This window comes from Salvelinus alpinus, chromosome 24 (genome assembly GCF_045679555.1).
Source record: "Salvelinus alpinus chromosome 24, SLU_Salpinus.1, whole genome shotgun sequence".
NCBI lineage: Eukaryota > Metazoa > Chordata > Actinopteri > Salmoniformes > Salmonidae > Salvelinus > Salvelinus alpinus.
The window spans coordinates 26,519,216-26,541,438 of NC_092109.1; the positions used below are offsets into that span (position 1 = coordinate 26,519,216).

The window sequence follows — 22,223 nt, forward strand, 5'->3', positions numbered from 1 at the left end:
AGGGAAGGGCTCATAATACTTTCCAAATGCACTGTATACTAAACAAATATATAAATGCAACTAGCGACAATTAGAAAGATTTTACTGACAGTACATAAGGAAATAAATGTATTCATTAGGCCCCAATCTATTGATTTCACATGACTGTGCAGGGGTGCAGCCATGGGTGGGCATAGGCCCACCCACTTGGCAGCCAGTCCCAGCCAACCATTATTAGCTTTTCCCTACAAAAGGGCTTTATTACAGACAAAATACCCCACCCCCCACCCCACTCAGAGGATCCCGCAGATGAAGCCAGACGTGGAGGTCTTGGGCTGGCATGGTTACACATGGTCTGGGGTTGAGGCCAGTTGGACATACTGCCAAATTCTCCAAAACGACATTGGAGGCAGCTTATGGTAGAGAAATGAACATTCAATTCTCTGGTAACAGCTCTGGTGGACATTCCTGCAGTCAGCATGCCAATTGTACGCTCCCTCAAAACTTGAGACAATTGTGGCATTGTGTTGTGTGACAACTGCACATTTTAGAGAGGCCTTTTATTGTCCCCAGCACAAGGTGCACCTGTGTAATGATCATGCGGTTTAATCAGCTTCTTAATATGCCACTATCAGGTGGATGGATTATCTTGGCAAAGGAAAAATTCTCACTAAAAGGGATGCAAAAAATTTGAGAGAAATAAGCTTTTTGTGCTTATGGAACATTTCTGGGATTTTTTATTTCAGCTCATGAAACCAACACTTTACATGTTGTGTTTACATTTTTGTTTTGTGTATATACACACACGGACAATTTTACAGAAGACAAACAAAATGTTATTGTTCATTCTATTCTTAAAGGGATTGACCAGGGACAAAGTGCTTCATCTTAGACAAATAAAAAATCTATAGTATATTAAGTTTTATACTACGCTATGTGCAAGTGTGAAAATCTACAGCAATTTTTATAGAAATCATCCTTTTACCATACAAAAATATACAATCATTTTTTTACCCAGTTCTTTCATACAAATGTTCCCTTCAGAAACGTCAACTTCAGCAGTTGTAATCTTATCTACAGGCAAATATTTGACCGTGACACACATTTATGTGAAACATAGATGATTGTATACAAAGAAATTATGCACAGAGTTAATAAACAGCTATACACAAATAGCTTATACTTCTCTTCAAAACGTCTAGATGAAATCAACATGGCTGAGTATGATATGAGTGGTCTATCGACTGGCATTCTACCATGTTTCTCCCACTGCATGACCACACACACACACTCACTCTGTTCTCTGGAGCTCAGCAAAGAATCAAAAACACACTCAGGAATAATTCAGACAACATGGCTCTTACAACACATACTATATGTCAAAACATCAAATCAACAAGCTTTGGTCTAGTGACAGGAATTGTCCTGCAAATGTTCATTTCCTTCATTTAAAAATATGAAGATGATATACAGATGATTGATTTTCCCTCAACCCGTCATTCAAGTTCTTTCATTGGTCAGGGCAGGAAAATGCCCCACAGAGCCCTCTAGTGTTCATCAACATCCACTACAACCAGAGAGAAAGGATGCACCAATGAGTGAATGACAATAGCATTAATCTTTATACAGTATGTTGGCAACCTATGTGATTCAAAATATTCTGCTGGGATTACAATTTAACTGAATTGACATTCCCTGTGACTGAGAACTAAATCTAACAATGCTGGATTGGTGTGTGTTGGCAATGTAGTGTCTCATACTACAGTATATATTAGGTGGAATACGTAAATAGGCAGTGGTCCAGCCTCCAGATCCAGAACTCTTGGCTAAGCAGACTTCATAGTTATGTCATCTGATATTGACTCAGTCTAAGACTTCTTCAGTGAGAAAAGATCAACTGATATGATTATACAGCCTGCCGCTGAGATCAATCTACCCTCAGCCCAAGTGCATGTATACCCGTATGGCCAACTAAACGAAGGTTAGTGCTGCACTCTCCCAACTGATTGAATTGTCATCTCGCATATATGTGTGAAAAACAACTACTACTTGGGTCTATGCCAGAGGCTTCCAATTGCTTTAGAATGTTTTGCTATGGATGCAAATGGCTATAATGGAAAGGGTCAGTCAAGAGGTGTGGGACCTGATCGTCAGGGCAGAGGTGGGGATGGGTCAGAGGGTAAAGGTATACTGGGGATATGGAGTCAGTGAGCAGTAAACAAGTGTCATGGCTATCCGTACCTGCTACAGGTAGGTGTCATGCTCTGTGCTGCTCAGGCTCTGATTGGAGCCCAGCAGGGCTGTGTCTTTGAGGGGGGAGGGCTCGCTGGGTTCAAGGTAGGCTGCCACTGGGGTCGGAAAGCTGTTTTTCTTCCCATTCTTCTCCTCTTTGGTCCCTTTCCTTTCCTTGTCCTCCCCATTGCTCTTGGTTGCCAGGGGCGACTCGACTATGATGGTGGGGTTCTGTCTCAGGTCTTGGCGACTGGGCGGCTCGGCAGCCATGATGGCCTTGGCGCCGTGCATTCTGGGAAGGGCCTTGCAGTGCAACTCACCCCGGGTCTCCTTCCAGCGCCGCACTGATGCCAGGTGCTCCTTCTCAATGTCCCGCTCTGACACCGGCAGCTCTAGAATCTGGGACAGAGCATAAGGAGTAGTGGTTAACCAGTGGTCTTGGCAGAAATCATGACTCTAATAGTGTTTTATTAAAGTATCAATAGGTGGCAGCAGGGTATTTTTTTCAGTTTATACCATGGCCCTTAGCATGCAATGTGGCCATGACAGTCTCGTCATTCTCAGCTATTCTCAAAGTGACTAAAAAACAGGACACTGAGCATTCTCCAGTAATTTCTGTTTCTGTTCTATAAGTATGGCTGTGGGTGGTTGTACCTCCCGCACTAGAAACCCCTCCTGCATGTAGCGTGTATCTATGGTCTTGAGCAGCTCCATAGTCTCATACTGGCCCTGGCACGTCTTCAGCTTGTCCTGGGAGCCCAGCATGCACTTCAACAACACCAGGCCCACCCGGAAGATGATCTTCACTCCTGGACGAACACACACCAGACAGCAGTGGTGTAATGTGCTCAAGTAAAAGTAGTTTTAGGGTATCTGTACTTTACAATTTATATTTATGACAACTTCTCCTTCACTACATTCCTAAAGAAAATTTAACTTTTTATGCCATACATTTTCCCTGACACTCAAAAGTACTCGTTACATGTTGAATGCTTAGCAGGACAAGAAAATGGTCTAATTCACAAACTTATCAAGAGAACATCCCTGGTCATTCCTACCATGGACTCACTAAACACATGCTTCGTTTATAAATGATGTCTGAGTGTTGGAGCGTGCCCCTGGCTATCCGTAAATTAAAAATAATGTAAATGCTGCTGTCTGGTTTGCAATATATACTTTTACTTAAGTATATCTTCACAATTACATTTATTTTTGATACTTAAAAATAATTAATTAATAATTAACTTTTACTTAAATACTATTTTACTGGGTGTATTTTACTACTTACGACACAGTGTCCTGAGATACAGTTGAAGAAGTCGGAAGTTTACATACACTAAGGTTGGAGTTATTAAAACTTGTTTTTCAACCACTCCACAAATTTCTTGTTAACAAACTATAGTTTTGGCAAGTCTGTTAGGACATCTACTTTGTGCATGACACAAGTCATTTTTCCAACAATTGTTTACAGACAGATTATTTCAAATATAATTCACTGTATCACAATTCCAGTGGGTCAGAAGTTTACATACACTACGTTGACTGTGCAGGTACAGGTACAAAAGTATCTATATCCACAGTAAAACAAGTCGTATATAGACATAACCTAAAAGGCCGCCACTGCTCCAAAACCCCTGCACATGGGGACAAATATCGTACTTTTTGGAGAAATGCCTTCTGGTCTGATGAAACAAAAATAGAACTGTTTGGCCATAATGACCATTGTTATGTTTGGAGAAAAAAGGGGGATGCTTGCAAGCCGAAGAACACCATCCCAACCGTGAAGCATGGGGGTGGCAGCATCATGTTGTGGGGGTGCTTTGCTGCAGGAGGGACTGGTGCACTTCACAAAATAGATGGCATCATGAGGTAGGAAAATTATGTAGACATATTGAAGCAACACCTCAAGACATCAGTCAGGAAGTTAAAGCTTGTTCGCAAATGGGTCTTCCAAATGGACAATGACCCCAAGCATACTTCCAAAGTTGTGGCAAAATGGCTTAAGGACAACAAAGTCAAGGTATTGGAGTGGCCATCACAAAGCCCTGACCTCAATCCCATAGAAAATGTGTGGGCAGAACTGAAAAAGCGTGTGCGAGCAAGGACGCCTACAAACCTGACTTATTGTGGGAAGCTTGTGGAAGGCTATCCGAAACATTTGACCCAAGTTAAACAATTTAAAGGCAATGCTACCAAATACTAATTGAATGTATGCAAACTTCTGACCCACTGAGAATGTGATGAAAGAAATAAAAGCTGAAATAAATCATTCTCTTAACTATTATTCTGACATTTCACATTCTTAAAATAAATTGGTGATCCTAACTGACCTAAGACAGGGATTTTTTACTAGGATTAAATGTCAGGAATTGTGAAAAACTGAGTTTAAATGTATTTGGCTAAGGTGTACTTCCGACTTCAACTGTAACACTCCTGAGACAAGTGTGTGTGTTCCTTTGTATATTTCAATGTGTCTATGATGTACACTACCGTTCAAAAGATTGGGGTCACTTAGAAATGTCCTTGTTTTTGAAAGAAAAGCAAATTTTTTTGTCCATTAAAATAACAAATTGATCAGAAATACAGTGTAGAAATTGTTAATGTTGTAAATGACTATTGTAGCTGGAAACGGCAGATGGCAATTTCTCACATGGAATAGCCTTCATTTCTTAGAACAAGAATAGACTGATGAGTTTCAGAAGAAAGTTCTTTGTTTCTGGCCATTTTGAGCCTGTAATCTAACCCACAAATGCTGATGCTCCAGATACTCAACTAGTCTAAAGAAGGCAAGTTTTAAGCTGTGCTAACATAATTGCAAAAGGGTTTTCTAATGATCAATTAGCCTTTTAAAATGATAAACTTGGATTAGCTAACACAATGTGCCATTTGAACACAGGAGTGATGGTTCCTGATAATGGGCCTCTGTACGCCCATGTAGATATTCCATAAAAAAATCTGCCGTTTCCAACTACAATTATCATTTACAACATTAACAATGTCTACACTGTATTTCTGATCAATTTGATGTTATTTTAAAATGGACAAAAAATGTGATTTTCTTTCAAAAACAAGGACATTTCTAAGTGACCCCAAACTTTTGAACGGTAGTGTATGTAATGATGAGTATGCCGGCGTGTGTATGTTTCTGTCTGTCTAAAGAACATGCCTCAGAGTGCTCTCATGTGGACATAATTTAATGTGTGTATGTTTACTGTGTGGAATGTCTCTCTCACCCTCACAGAGGAACATGTCCCAGACGCGCAGCACGGAGACCCAGGGCAGGGTTCTCGAGAAGGCACACATGAACCACTCTGTCATGTACAGGATGGGGTCCATCTTGTGCTTCTTCAGGTGGCGGTGGGCAAGAGGAGACACCCGCTTCAGCAGAGCAAACAGGATCTCTCCATCCAGCTGGATCGCCTCCTACAGGAGCACACAGGAACAACAGTCAGAAAGGAGAGCAGAGGGGGAGAGAGGCAGGGAGGGGTGAGCGGGAGAAAGAAAGAGTGTGTGAGAGAGTGTGAGGGGACACGAGAACAGACTCCTTCCTCTTTGTTAAATCTAATAGTTGCATTATCTGGACCACATTGTCTGGTCACCCGCTCACTCAGGGCATTATGTCATTAGCATGTCACAGACAACAAGCTACAGGTATGCAATGACAGCAGCACATGCCAGCTAGAGAGCTGGCCCAATAATATGAACTGCAAGCCTGCATTTCAACATGATTGTCACCTAAAATTGTACAGCTTTTCTTTTCCAAGACAAGGGTGTTCCTGACAATGATAAACATGCAGAATGAATGTTTAATTTGATTTCAGTGACAGGTAAGCTCTGAGTTAACCCAATTAACTGTATCCCGTATGCCTGATCTTTAAACCCTAGTAAAAGACCTCACCCTGTCACAGCCAACAGTCAGCAAATTCTCTAAAGCACATGATCTTGGGTCATTGTATTTTTGTGTCTATGTGTTCTTTTTGAGTATAAGTGTGAGTGAAGGAGAGAGAATGTGTATGTAGTTTGAAGTAACGTGCTTCTTACCAGCCCTGCACTGTAGTATCCAGGAAGGTACTTCTCACAGATCTGGACCAGACCCCAGAATGCATCCTGTCAATAAAGCACAAACATAAATTAAACATGACGGTTGGCGTATGTATGCAACATTATCAGAAAACATTGTCGTGTGAGTAACAGTATGTGTGTGTGTGTGTGTGTGTGTGTGTGTGTGTGTGTGTGCAGGCTCACCTCAGCAGGCATGTGCATTAGCAGCACAGCAGCAATGGGAGCCTGGGCCTGGCAGTAACCCTCCTCTGGCCGGTGCAGAGTATAGGCCTTCAGGACACGGTACAGGTCCTGCTGCCTAAATACATAGTAAGCACAATTCAGTTACTAAAAAACAAACATAGAAAAATACTGAGACAAAGGCACAAGTAACACCAACAGAAACAATAACAAACAACGTCCCATTCACATTGCTTACCCATGGCCTCCTCTTGCCACAAACATCTCATGGAAGGGGAACTGTCTGTGGAGGTCCCTCTCTATCACATCCACCCACTTAGGGTCTCCTGCCTGGCTGTCCAGCTCCTTAAAAAGAAACACAGCTATTTACATGCTACACTATGTGTAAAAGTATAAGTGTGTGTGTTTGTGAGAGAAACTGGTATTAACAGTGGAGGGTAGTGAGTAACCTCAAATGTGCCCTTGTGCTGCTCCCTCTTCACCTTTCCTCCAGACAGGTAGAGCCACGCCCGGCCTCGCAGAGAGGGGGGTATGCCCTTCTGACAGCGCAGCTTCATCTGGGGATAGGGAGTTAGTGCTATGGTTACAGCCACTCATTATCATGCACGGTCAGATTAGTTTAAAAATCATGGGAATTCCATAAGTGTAATATATTAAAATATCAAGCAAGGGGAACAGGTTGTTCAATTATGTGTTGAATGACTTTCCTTCTACAGTTCATGACCTAAGGACTTTTCTCCAGGCTGGTTTGTGTACACTGTGTGTGCATTAAATAATTCAGCTGAGTTACACATTACAAAACAGGTGGGCTGTGGTGACTGGATTGTGACCTGACAGGTGCATACTGTAGTTTCCAAAGCAGTCACTCAACAGGAGTAAAAGGGGTGACACAACAGCTTGCAAGGCTACCTTAACATGCTTCTAGAAAAGACCAACACAGGAATTTGCTGTTATCGTCAGCAATGGGATTTGTGTAGATCAGCCAGTGCTTGACTGACTTACCTTCTTGTGTCTCTTTGCCATCCACTTGTCCCAGTTGTTGAGCATGTCCAGCCATTTGGCCTCCCTCTGCCTCAGCACCTCAGGAGGGATGTTTTCAGCTCTGTGGGAGTCAGGGAGACAGACCCAGGGTCACACTACAGACACATACATCTGTCTCTCTAAACAAACACTCAGGGATTTATTACTTTAGACATGAAAAGCAAAAGGTAGTCAAATGGCCAACCAGACTATTTACATTGACCCCACACCCCTTTGTTTTTACACTGCTGCTACTTGCTGTTTATTATCTATGCAGTCACTTTACCCCTACCTACATGTACAAATTAACCTGACTAACCTGTACCCCCGCACATTGACTTGATACCGGTACTCTCTGTATATTGCCTCGTTACTGTTATGTAATCTTGTGTTACTTTTTGATTACATTTTTTTTACTTTATTGAGTAAATATTTTCTTAACTCTATTTTTTGAACTGCTTTGTTGGCTAAGGGCTTGTAAGCATTTCATGGTAAGGTCTACTACACCTGTTGTATTCGGCGAATGTGACAAATACAATTTGACTTGATTGTCAACACAGACAACAGTGAAACAAGAGGAGAGTGAGGGAGGGCCGGGGGCCAAACAGGAAGCGCCATCCATCACACAGGAAGTTGACTTGGAGAAAAACAAAAATACAAGCCGCTTCCTGTTGCTATTTAAAATAATTCGACCATAGGAGCCTATATTGTTTCTCTTTCAGAAACAACTCTTTCGCTAGAAAACTTGAGTCATATGATCATAGTGTCTGTTGAAACAAGAGCGGAAATTGAAGAAAATATAAAAAAGACAAGGACAATGGCTGCCATTGTAGCGCCTCTCCATATGAAAACAAGAGACATAGGAGGAGAGCTGGGCTTGTGCTCCTTCCCTCGGAAGAGAGAGAGCAGAGGATGGAGGCGAGGACAGTAGAGTCGAGGGCGGTTCGAAAGGGACCCTCAAGAGGCTGCGTGTTTCAGAAGGCCTCTGAGAAAAAGCATCTTTATTGCATCCATCGGACAGACACACCCAGTAACGTGGAACGACTGTGGTCAAATTAGCCAAGGGGGATGGAGGAAGGAGGGGTGAACTGTGTAGATGGCGCTGCAATGGCAGTCTTACGGGCTCCTGACCAATTCTGCTATTTTGTGTTTTTTTCCACTAGTTTTTGTAGGTAATGTTTCCACCATACCAGGCGGTAATGCAACCGGTCAGGATGCTCTCGATGGTGCAGCTGTAGAACTTTGAGGATCTGGGACCCATGCCAAATCTTTTCAGTCTCCTGAGGGGGAAAAGGTGTTGTAGTGCCCTCTTCACAACTGTCTTGGTGTGTTTGGACCATGATAGTTTGTTGGTGATGTGCACCAAGTCTGGAACCAACAGGACCCTGAACAGCTTCTACCCCAAGTACTGATGGGAAGTTCAGCTCTTTACCAACCTTGATCTTTTTAGGTCATTAGATCAAAATAATGAATCGTTAGACTACTGATTTTCAAATTAATGCCCAGAGCACGCAGGACCGCCTACTCACCATAGAGGCTAATTTGATCTGTCATTTGTAACTGACTTGTAAAAGTGTGATTTAAACAATGTACATTTGTTGATTGCTAGGCATACAAATAAGATTATTTCTTGATACAGTGGAGACGAGATCTAGTTGTGGCCGCAACCAGACTAGATTGTGAATGACACGGAATGCATAGCTGGACTGCCGTGAGAGTGATTCGCTCAATATAGTTTGAACTGCAGCCCCCCAAACGATTCGTTACCGAGTTCAAGTTTGTTGAGCAGAGGTTGTGTATGTTTTGGTTCTATAAAGGTGTGTCCATCATAACATTCAATTAATTGCATTCATTTTTGCACCATGCGATCAATTATCAGTTCTAAACATGTATTTTTCTTCTCTATGCTGCCTGCAGCGTGATCGATTTTCCCTAGCGGACATGATAGACAGTTGCTGGTCAGAGCAAGTCTCCAGAGGCGCTGAGCCGGACGACCATGTATTTATCCTGCTGCAGAATTAATTGTGGCCAGCAGGTGAAATGAATGACTAAAATGAATGAGTCACTCAGAAAAAAAACGAATCTTGATTCTCGAGTCAGCAAAGAGTCGTTCAAAAAGAACGAATCATTCGTGAACTGCACATCACTACCTCCAAGCCATAAGACTTCTAAACAAGAGTGCTAAATAGCTACCTCCATTTACCCTTTTTTTGCACCAACAGTTGTCTCGATGACTATGCACACACACACACTGGACTCTACCCACAAATATACCGTACTTACACCAATACACACAAAAGCTGAGACGATAAACTGAAAAAGATTGACAACGACTATACCGACCACTTGTCGTGGGCATTTTGCTGATATCGTTCACTATGATAAGTAGCCTATACTAGAGAAATATGGGTGACTTAACGGGATAATTGGTAGCTACAAACATTCAAAATAGTAGTTTAAAGGGTCATAAAACATGTTTTGTTTACATTTATAGTAATGGTATTAATTAATTCAGGCAATTTATCGCAATATGAATTTTAGCTCCATATCGCCCAGATTCAACACACACTTTTTTGCACTAACTCTCCTACACTGACTATGCACACACACACCGTACATACACCCACACCACACACACACTTTCCACATTTGCTGCTGCTACTGTGTTATCTATCCTGTTGCCTAGTCACTTTACCCCTAACTATATGTACATATCTACCTCAATTACCTCCTACCCCTGCACATCTACTCTGTGCTGGTACTCCCTGTATATAGCAATGTTATTTTGATTGTTATTTACTGTGTATTTATTCCTTGTGTCTCTGTTTTTATATCTTTATCTCTGCATTCTTGGAAAAGGACTCTTAAGTAAGAATTTCACTGTTACACCTGTGGTTTACAAAGCATGTGACATAAAATTAGATTTGGAATTATACTGTGTCATTGTCTTCATTATATGTAGCCTCTCCTTTTTCTCAGCGATGAATGAAAATAGGTTGTGTGTTGTAGGCTACATAAATAAAACCTCAGGGGAGGCACAGACCTCGGACATATCACGCATACAAGGCAATAGAACACACACAGATACCACTGTTGTCACAGTGGCAGCAACTGTGGTAGCCGTAGCATCATTAGTCAAAGGACAACATGCCCTTTCCCTTCCAATGGAGCAAACCAAAACAGCCAGAAAAGCCTGCTGCAGAATGCAAAACAAAAAGACTTTACAATAATAATAAAAGACAGTTTGGACAGGCTAAAACTAACAAGCTCTTCACTTAAGAGGCTCTGACAAGTCTGCTTTGTTTAGACTTTTTACATTTATTCTAGGGACTGCCTTGCAGTCATTAGTCTACATCCAACAAAATGGGCAGAACACAGACCTGCATTCTCTTTCAAACTCCAGCAGATCATATGGCATGACAGATACTAGGACATAAAAACCCCAGAGTGAAAGACAAGGGGTCACTCATGCCGTGCAAACAGCAGTGCCTCACAAGCACCTGCTTTACAAGGTAGACAAATACCAGGTAGTACAAAGGGCTGAGTGCAGCATAGACAGACAGTGATTGGCATTAGCCTGGCTGAATTAGTGCAGACTATCAGATTACAGTCATCCTGTGTCGAGGGTGATCTTAGGAAGCTCTAGGTAAACAGGGACAGGTGTTCCAAATACTATCATTTTGAGCAACCACTCTCAAATACAAAACACCATACAAACAGTTCAGAGTGCTGGGATGTGGCATGCTTTTTTATCACATCTTTGCACTCTAGGGGGAGGGGCCTGTCATTGGTGGGGGAGGAGCAGCGTCTGATCTCTTCCTACTCCTCAAAGGAAATTAATCCTCAGACAAAACAGTGGAACACTTGCCACAGCCTGTGAAGCACACAGAAAACAGGAAGCTCTGAGAACATTCCCCTAGTTCTGTTCCCCCCCACTCCTACTCCTGGTGCTTGTCAACCACTCACAGGGGGCCTAAACACAAGAGAAATGCACATCACAATAGGTTGTATGTAGAGTCAGAAGACGTTTGTTTGGACCAAGTGGTGACACATCAGGCCGGTATTCTGTTTTGCAAGGAACCAGCGGCACATGTTGAACTCAGTGGCTAAAAGCCATAGTAGTGTAGAAAAGAAAATGGCTGTGTCCGAATACCCATACTTGTGTTCTAAATAGTAGGCTTCTTGGGCATGCAGGAATTTTATTCTGATCCTAAAGTCTTCTTAGACTCAACAACTCTGAATCAATTATCAGCAGACAAATAATTATCAATAAAAAAAGAGACATTGTTAAAAAATGAACGCGGAGGAAAAACACCAGGAAAGGACGGCTTTCCCATAGAATTCCATTTAACATTTTGGGACAAAGTAGCGCCCCTATTTACACAAATGACAATAAACGTCACTCAATCCAGTGCTTCCTAGTTACATGTATCAAACAGTTATTTAAGTTATATTAAAACAAGGAAAATCTGGAGAGTCCTCTGCTGATTAGACCCATAACTTTAATAAATTGTGACAAAATTATAACAAAGCTCATAAGCAATAAGAATGGCAAAAGTATTACCCAGACTTGATACATATCAAACAGGGCATATTAAAAATAGACAAACAAATACAATAACATTTCAGTTTAATACAATATGCTAAAAAACAAGGTATAGATTTATCAATAATGGCTGGTGATGTCGAAAAGGGTTTCGACCGTATTGAATGGCCTTTTCTATTTTGAAAATTTTTACATTTTATATACATTTCAAAAATGTAGTATGCTTTAAAGGGTAACTCTCGACCCTAATTTCAGTCTTTACCCAACCCCTTCAAGTAAAATAAAAAATGCATTCAGGTGAGAAGTTGTGAGTGGGGGGGAATTGCTCATAAATATTACGTTTGGGGGTGGGTAAACAGTTGTACCTGATCCCAACACTTTCTCACTAAATCATACCAGAAGTCCACTGGCACCCTCTAATAATACAATTATGTGCATCGTGAGCAAATACAGCTTTGAACAGTTACCGCACATCAATTGCCACTTGTGGTATAAGTTCAAATCCTTGAAAATGTGGACTCACATGCAATTAAGTGCAATCATCACCTTGAAAATTAAGATTAGTGTCTCAAATCAATCCAACCCGCATTTCAGTACACAGTAGCTCTTTTTCCAATGGTCAAATTAACTCAGACTGATCTTGGGCACTGTTAAAAAAAATAAAAAAATACTACCAGGGTTACCCCTCTCGCAGGTATGCCTTCACTTTTCAGAATTAAAAGTGTTGGGCACGGGATAAATATTGTAAATAATGGGATTAGAACTCACAACCATTGAATTAGTGGACTGCGCCACCAGTCGGGAAAAACATAAGACGAGTCAACATGACCACCACTGTCATCCATTTCTTTTTACGATGGATGTAGCTACCACAGGAGGTTGGTGGCACCTTAATTGGGGAGAACGGGCTTGTGGTAATGACTGGAGTGGAATCAGTGGAATGGTATCAAATACATAAAACACATGGTTTGCATGTGTTTGATGCCATTCCATTTGCTCCGTTCAGGCCATTATTATGAGCCGCCGTTCTTCCCTCGGCAGCCTTCACTAGCTACGAATATAAACGTATAATCCTCATAGCCTTCAGATGTGCATGAAACGGTAAGCAAAAACCTTGAATTTGGCCTTTTGAATTTTGCATCAAGCGTCAAGCAAAATATATTGGCACAGTCCACTTACCAAGTCCATTGCCAAATAAGGCACACTGTCACCTGCTTTTATAGTTAGACCTGAGGTGGTACCACCCAGCACATATAGAAGAGAGTGTATTTCATACCGAACCCCTCCCTTGAGGTGGTACCACCCAGCACATATAGAAGAGAGTGTATTTCATACCGAACCCCTCCCTTGAGGTGGTACCACCCAGCACATATAGAAGAGAGTGTATTTCATACCGAACCCCTCCCTTGAGGTGGTACCACCCAGCACATATAGAAGAGAGTGTATTTCATACCGAACCCCTCCCTTGAGGTGGTACCACCCAGCACATATAGAAGAGAGTGTATTTCATACCGAACCCCTCCCTTGAGGTGGTACCACCCAGCACATATAGAAGAGAGTGTATTTCATACCGAACCCCTCCCTTGAGGTGGTACCACCCAGCACATATAGAAGAGAGTGTATTTCATACCGAACCCCTCCCTTGAGGTGGTACCACCCAGCACATATAGAAGAGAGTGTATTTCATACCGAACCCCTCCCTTGAGGTGGTACCACCCAGCACATATAGAAGAGAGTGTATTTCATACCGAACCCCTCCCTTGAGGTGGTACCACCCAGCACATATAGAAGAGAGTGTATTTCATACCGAACCCCTCCCTTGAGGTGGTACCACCCAGCACATATAGAAGAGAGTGTATTTCATACCGAACCCCTCCCTTGAGGTGGTACCACCCAGCACATATAGAAGAGAGTGTATTTCATACCGAACCCCTCCCTTGAGGTGGTACCACCCAGCACATATAGAAGAGAGTGTATTTCATACCGAACCCCTCCCTTGAGGTGGTACCACCCAGCACATATAGAAGAGAGTGTATTTCATACCGAACCCCTCCCTTGAGGTGGTACCACCCAGCACATATAGAAGAGAGTGTATTTCATACCGAACCCCTCCCTTGAGATGACATAAGTGTTCCTACATTACCATTTCAAATGGTTAAGAGATGAAGCGCTAGGGGCAAAAAGAGCTAGGTTTACTACTAAAAGTTCCAAATATATCACTTTTGAAATTAACTGTCCAAATGAAGCCCAGAATGTGTGTTTCACTATAACTAAGCCTAAAACATGTGGTTTTCTATGTTGTTTTTTTGCATGAAAGTTCTTTAAAAGGCCCAGCGCAGTCAAATACCATTTTAATGTAAGAGCTGTTTTGAAAAGACCACCTGAAATTTCAGGCTTTTTTGGTGGGATGGAGCTTTCGCTTGCCTGATGACACCACCAGGCAGTAAAGGAGTTAATAGACCAATAAGAGAGATCAAAATCAAATAAAATGTTATTGGTCACATGCACCGAATACAACAGGTGTAGATATTACCGTGTAATGCTTACTTACAAGCCAATTCCCAACAATGGAGCTTTAAAATGTATGAAAAATATTTGCAATGTAAAAAAAGGAAATAGTAATAAAATAAAAAGGCTATACACAAGGAGTACAAGTACGAGTCAGTGTGCAGGTGTACGAGGTAGTTGAGGTAATACAGTATTGTACATGTAGGTAGGGGTAAAAGTGACATGGCAATCAGGATATATAATAGAGTATCAGCAGCGTATCTGAGTGTGAAAGTGTGTTTATGTGCAAGTCTGTGTGTGTGTGTGTGGCGTCAATATGCATGTGTGTGTAAGCGTATGTAGTGTGTGTGTTGGAGTGTCAGGTCTAGGATCCAGGTGTTCAGTCTCAGGCTCCTTAGCGTAGTGATGAGCTTGAGGACCCTATGGTGTTGAACACTGAGCTATACTCAATGAACAGCATTGTCACATAAGTGTTCCTTTTGTCCAGATGGGAAAAGGCAGTGTGGAGTGCAATAGAGATTGTGTCATCTGTAGATCTGTTGGGGCGGTATGCAAATTAGAGTGGGTCTAGGGTTTCTGGGATGGTGTTGATGCGAGTTATGACCAGTCTTTCAAAGCATTTCATGGCTACAGATGTGAGTGCTACGGGGCGTTAGTCATTTAGACAGAATACCTTGGCGTTCTTGGGCACAGGGACTTTGATGGTTTTCTTGAAAGATGTAGGTAACATGTCTGCTTTGAGTACACGTACTGGTAATCCGTCTGTCCCCTCGGCTTTGTAAATGTTGACCGATTTAAAGGTCTTGCTCACATCGGCTACAGAGAGCGTGATTACAGAGTCATCCGGAACAGCTGGTACTCTCATGCATGCTTGTGTGTTGCTTGTCTCGACTCGAGCATAAAAGGCATTTAGCTTGTCTGGTAGGCTTGCGTCACTGGGCAGCTCACGGCTGGGTTTCCCTTTGTAGTCCGTAATAGTTTTCAAACCCTGCCACATCCGACGAGAGTCAGAGCTTCGCTAAGAAGCTATTTTTGTTAATTTTTAAACAGAAATGTCTTTCAGCCACCAGTAAATATACTAAGTTTCAAATTACTTTTCCCTCAATCAATCTTAAAAGAATTGAATGGACTACCTACATGTGCATTTATCCTACTGTATTTACCAAAACCACCCCAAGCCCACCTGGTCGTGCTGCTGATCCAGTTTCTGCCTGCAGCTATGGAACCTTGACCTGCTCACTGGTCGTGCTACCTTGTCCCGGACCTGCTGTTTCGACCCACTCTCTCCCCCCTATGAAAAGCCAACTGACATTTACTACTGAGTTGCTGACCTGTTGCACCCTCTATAACCACTGTGATTATTATTTGACGCTGCTGGTCATCTTTGAACGTTAGAACATCCTGAAGAACAATCTGGCCTTAATGGCCATGTACTCCTATAATCTCCACCCGGCAGAGTCAGAAAAGGACTGGCCACGCCTCAGAGCCTGGTTCCTCTCTTGGTTTCTTCCTAGATTCCTGCCTTTCTAGGGAGTTTTTCAGAGCCACCTTGCTTCTACAGCTGCATTGCTTGCTATTTGGGTTTTTAGGATAGGTTTCTATATAAGCACTGGCAATTGCTGATGTAAAACCCGCTTTATAGATACATTTGATGGAGCATTTGATTGATTTTAATAGAAAAATATAACAAGTAAGGTACTTAACTTCTTATGGCTGGGGGCGCTATTTTCACGTTCAGGTGAAAAGCGTGCCCAGAGTAAACTGCCTGCTACTCAGTCCCAGAAGCTAAGATATGCATATTATTAGTATATTTGGATAGAAAACACTCCAAAGTTTCTAAAACTGTTTGAATGATGTCTGTGAGAACAGAACTCATATGGCATGCAAAAACCTGAGAAAGAATCCAACCAGGAAGTGGGAAATCTGAGGTTTGTAGGTTTTCAAGTCTTTGCCTATCCAAGATACAGTGTAAATATGGTCCGATTGCACTTCCTAAGGCTTCCACTAGATGTCAACAGTCGTTAGAACCTTGTTTCGGGCTTCTACTGTGAAGAGGGAGCGAATAAGAGCTGTTTGACTAAGGAGTCTGGCAGAATGCCATGAGCTAAGTCAGGCGCGTGGCCGTGAGAGCGAGCTCTGTTCTTTTTCATTTCTAAAGACAAAGGAATTGTCCGGTTGAAACATTATTGAAGATTTATGATAAAAACATCCTAAAGATTGATTCTATACATCGTTTGACATGTTTCTACGAACTGTAATAGAACGTTTTTGACTTTTCGTCTGGACCTAGTGCTCGCGCCTTGTGAATTTGGATTTGTGAACTAAACGCGAGAACAAAAAGGAGGTATTTGGACATAAATGGACTTTATCGAACAAAACAAACATTTATTGTGGAACTGGGATTCCTGGGAGTGCATTCCGATGAAGATCATCAAAGGTAAGTGAATATTTATAATGCTATTTCTGACTTCTGTTGACTCCACACCATGGCGGGTATCTGTATGGCTTGTTTTGGTCTCTGAACTCTGTACTCAGATTATTCCATGGTGTGCTTTTGCTGTAAAGCTTTTTTGAAATCTGACACAGTGGTTGTATTAAGGAGAAGTATCTTTAATTCCATGCATAACACTTGTATTTTCATCAACATTTATGATGAGTATTTCTGTAAATTGATGTGGCTCTCTGCAAAATCACCGGATGTTTTGGAAGCAAAATATTACTGAACATAACGCGCCAATGTAAACTGAGATTTTTGGATATAAATATGAACTTTATCGAACAAAACATACATGAAGTCCTATGACTGCCATCTGATGAAGACCATCAAAGGTTAGTGATTAATTTTATCTCCATTTCTACTTTTGGTTACTCCTCTCTGGCTGGAAAAATGGCTGTGTTTTTATGTGACTAGGCACTGACCTAACATAAATCGCATGGTATGCTTTCGTCGTAAAGCCTTTTTGAAATCGGACACTGTGGTGGGATTAACAACCAGTTCATCTTTAAAATGGTGTATAATACTTGTATGTTTGAGGAATTTTAATTATGAGATTTGTTGTTTGAATTTGGCACCCTGCACTTTCACTGGCTGTTGTCAAATCGATCCCGTTAACGGGATTTCAGCCGTAACACGTTAATTGTTACTCAGAAATGATTTGATATTGAGATGAAAACAGCTGCATAGGGCCTTTCAATGCCAGGATGTTCTACTAAGTTAGACTTTCATAAAGTAGAATTCTCTGCACGCTACTGAGGAAGAGAATTGTCTTTTCACACACGTGTTTGACAACAGTTGATAATCAGATGAACAAGCTTGATTGCGCATTAGATGATGCCTTCTCAGTGTGGATGAGCATTATGTTCATATTTGTTCCTTACTACATTAGGCTACATTTTTACTAAACAGTACATTCTAGATAGTATATTAGTACACAGTAGGCAATGTCGTTTTAGTAAGTAGTAGGCAAGAAAGATTTCAGTCATCGCCACTTACAATTTTAATAAATCAAAAGCACTTTACAATAGAGGTCGACCGATTATTTTTCAACGCCGATACCGATTATTGGCGGAACAAAAAAAGCCGATACCGATTAATTGGCCATTTTTTTTGTATTGATTTATATATTACAACAATACTAAAGGAACAATGAACACTTATTTTAACTTAATATAAATACAATCTAATTAGTCTCAAATAAATAATGAAACATGCTCAATTTGGTTTAAATAATGCAAAAACAGTGATGGAGAATAAAGTAAAAGTGCAATATGTGCCATGTAAAAAAGCTAAAGTTCCTTGCTCAGAACATATGAAAGCTGGTGGTTCAATATTCCCAGTTAAGAAGTTTTATGTTGTAGTTATTATAGGAATTATGATGCGTCGACTATTTCTCTCAATCCCTTTGTATTTCATATACCTTTGATGTTCTAACCAGCACTTTAGTATTGCCAGCATAATCTCAGGAGTTGATAGGCTTGAAGTCATAAACAGCGCTGTGATTCAAGCATTGCTAAGACCTGCTGGCAAACGCAGTAAAGTTTGAATGAATGCTTACGAGCCTGCTGCTGCCTACCACCGATCAGTCAGACTGCTCTATCAAATCATAGACTTAATTATAATAAACACATAAATAGGATCATTAACTTTGATCATTAATATGGTCAAATCCATAAACTATAATTTCGAAAACAAAATGTTTATTCTTTCAATGAAATACGGAACCCTTCCATATTTTATCGAACGGGTGGCAACCCTAAGTCTAAATATTGCTGTTACATTGCACAACCTTCAATGTCATAATTATGTTAAATTCTGGCAAATTAGTTCGCAACGAGCCAGGCTGCCCAAACTGTAGCATATACCCTGACTCTGCATGCAATGAACGCAAGAGAAGTGACACATTTTCCCCTAGTTAATATTGCCTGCTAACATTAATTTATTTAAAATAAATATACAGGTTTAAAAATATATACTTCTGTGTATTGATTTTAAGAAAGGCATTGATGTTTATGGTTAGGTACAGTCGTGCAACGATTGTGCTTTTTTTCGCGAATTAGCTTTTGTTAAATCATCACACGTTTGGCGAAATAGGCTGTGATTCGATGATAAATTAACAGGCACCGCACTGATTATATGCAACGCAAGACAAGCTAGTTAACCTAGTAATATCATCAACCACGTGTAGTTAAGTGAAGATTATTTTTTATAAGATAAGTTTAATGCTAGCTAGCAACTTACCTTGGCTCCTTGCTGCACTCGCAGTTCTCGTGGAATGCAATGTAATCGGCGGACAAAAATGCCGATTACCGATTGTTATGAACATTTTAAATCGGCTCTAATTAAATCGGCGATTCCGATTAATCGGTCGACCTCTACTTTACAAGGCAGCAGTACCCAGCCGAACATAACACACATTGGTAAACAAAATGAGAAAGGGAAAATGCCATACAACACAAAGGCTGTCAAGTCTCCATGGAAGCAGATTATGTACAATATGTTACAAATTCCAATTTGCTGTGGCTAACGTTAGCTAGGCGGCTAACGCTAACTAGCTCTAGGAGTTAGGGATTAAGGTTTTGGTTAAGATTAGGAGTTAGGTTGAAGGGTTTAGGTTAGGGAAAAGGTTAACTAAAAAGGTCAAGGTTAGGGGATGGGTTCGCTAACATGCTGAGTTGTTGCAAAGTAGTAAATTGTTGTTAATTAGCTAAAATTCTAAAGTTGTCCGTGATGAGATTCGAACACGCAACCTTTGGGTTACTAGACGTTCGCGTTTTAAGTCTTAAATATGTAACCATACCAAACGTAACGTAAATGTATTATGTTACGTCTAGTCTATGAGACCAGCCTGGAGTGTAACACTGAGCAAGAGGAAGAAATGTTTATGTTGGCCTCCAGGGATAACAAATAACAAGTTACTGATTAAAATGTGGATTGCATATTAGAAAATAACAAACAGTAAAGTGGTGCGTGAAGTCAGATGACAAGGGGTCAATCAGGTGACTAATCTGTAAGAAACTTCTTATCACAACGTCTTGACAATTTAGAACAGTCATGTCTGTCATCCACAGACGAACGAGCTAGCTAGCGACGTCATTTTTTATGGAAAATTCTAAACAGATGGGTCATACTTACGATTGTTCTGAATATTGTTGTGCACCCCCAATAAATCCATATTTATCCGTCTGTCTCTCACTGGTATAGGCATTTAGTTCCGAGTCTGAGCCGAAGAGGTTGCCTTCTCCATCTGTTAGTGCCAGACTTTCTGTCGTGCCCCGCAAACTTTTGCGGGACTCTGCTGACTTAAGTCCATTGCCTGGTTCTATTTTTGCCATTTAAACCACTAGCTCCCTCTAGCTTACTTCTTCAAATACAATTAGTCAACTAAACCTCCCATTATTTAATTGTAACTTTAGCTAGGTAGCTAGTTTTTGGTTGTCCAACATCTTGTCATAAGCTGACCATAGCATCGTCGCAGTTAAATCAGTAACCTAGCTAGCTAGCCTTAATCAAAGCAACTAGCTAGTTCTCGACTAACTAGTACGCTAATAAACGTTAGCTCGCCAACCAATTAACGTTAACGAAAATAAAAAAACAATGTCAGAATCAATGAATGGCAACTAGATAGCTAGCTGGCTATGTTAGCCAACCGCTAGCACTGCCAGTGAGAAGCATGCCACTAACGTTAGCTGTTTAACAACAACAGCACCGCAAGTCAAAATACAAAAATTGGTATACTTCTAATGACTGGTCAGCCCGATAAAACCGTTGAAATCAAATGACAATCAATCTCTCACAGGACTGGCACGTCTAAAGAGGTGATGCAGAGACAGAAAAGATAACCCAGATATGTCACAGGTCTACATGTCTTCTTCTTCGGTGGGGTTTAACAGAGGTTGGCATCCAACGTTATGGTGCATTACCGCCACCAACTGCTGGAGTGTGGGCCAAAGACAGAGAGATAATAAATCCTACCTGACAGCCCTGTTGCTATTAAAAAAGACAACATATTTGAGACTATATCTAAGGAAGTTCTACTCAATAAATGCTTGAAACTAATTCCCTGTATCTCCATCTTCCTCATACGAGATCTCATCCTCTCTCTTTCCCTCTGATACTGCCCACACTGTAGCAACACATGCTCCACGGTCTCTGTTTCCTGGCAATAATAACACTTTCCTGTTGGATACTTTCCTATCACATTTAAAGTCTTATTCAACCGGCTGTGTCCCACCCTTAATCGTGTAAAAATAGTCTCCTCTCTTCTGTACCATCCTGTACTTGAAATAAATGCATGCCCTTAGTATCTATACTCCACTGCTCCTGCCATCTCTGCACCATCACTGTCAAATGCTCATTAAAACTACTAAGTGTTTGTTTAGCCAGTACATCAACTGCCTCGTTCCCCTCCACCCCCACATGGGCTGGGAACAAATCAATTGTATCTGTATACCCATTTGTCTAATCCTGCCATGGGTTTGTTGTACCTCATAAAGCAGGTCTTGTCTGCTACGTGTGCTAAAGGACTGCAGACTCATCAACACTGCACATGAATCAGAGCAAATAACTACTCTCTCTGGCTTGACTTCCTCTATCCACTGCAAGGCCAACAGTATAGCCATCAGCTTCACCAAATATACAGTGCATTCAGAAAGTATTCAGACTCCTAGACTTTTTCCACATTTTGTTATATTACAGCCTTATTCTAAAATGGATTAAATAAATACAAATCCTCAGCAATCTACACACAATTTACCATAATGAGAAATCAAAAACATGTTTTTATAAATGTTTTTATAAAAAACAGAAATATCTTATTTACATAAGTATTCAGACCCTTTGCTATGAGACCTTGAGATGTTAATACAACTTGATTGGAGTCCACCTGTGGTAAATTCAATTGATTGGACATTATTTGGAAAGGCACACACCTGTCTATATAAGGTCCCACAGTTGACAGTGCATGTCAGAGCGAAAATCAAGCCATGAGGTCGAGGGAATTGTCTGTAGAGTGATTGTGAATAATGATGCCCGAAGGAGTTGGCCGCCGTTTTATGATCCCGTAACCAATTGTGCTATTGTTTATGTTTTTTCACGTTATTTATAACCTATTTTGTACTTAATATTTCTGCCACTGTGTCTTATGATCGAAAAGAGCTTCTTGATATCAGGGAAGCGATTACTCACCCCATACTGAAA

At 41.1% G+C, this 22,223-nt stretch overlaps 1 protein-coding gene across 2 annotated transcripts; it reads right to left on the minus strand.

The window, feature by feature from the left end:
• Window positions 1–684: 684 nt before the first annotated feature.
• On the minus strand, window positions 685–20,893 carry LOC139552436 (TBC1 domain family member 10A-like). Of its 2 annotated transcripts, none has more exons than XM_071364185.1 (9): window positions 20,160–20,893; window positions 7,456–7,555; window positions 6,903–7,010; window positions 6,692–6,798; window positions 6,457–6,571; window positions 6,253–6,318; window positions 5,445–5,634; window positions 2,866–3,020; window positions 685–2,610 (listed from the first exon to the last, which is right to left on the minus strand). In XM_071364185.1, exons 1-9 carry the CDS (start codon window positions 20,357–20,359, stop codon window positions 2,224–2,226), a joined length of 1,428 nt encoding a protein of 475 aa, XP_071220286.1. In that variant the 5' UTR covers window positions 20,360–20,893; the 3' UTR covers window positions 685–2,223. The 2 variants fall into 2 exon arrangements, with proteins under 2 accessions (XP_071220286.1, XP_071220287.1); XM_071364186.1 differs by having other exon boundaries at window positions 2,077–2,610; window positions 6,936–7,010; window positions 20,160–20,503.
• Between the last annotated feature and the right edge of the window lie 1,330 nt (window positions 20,894–22,223).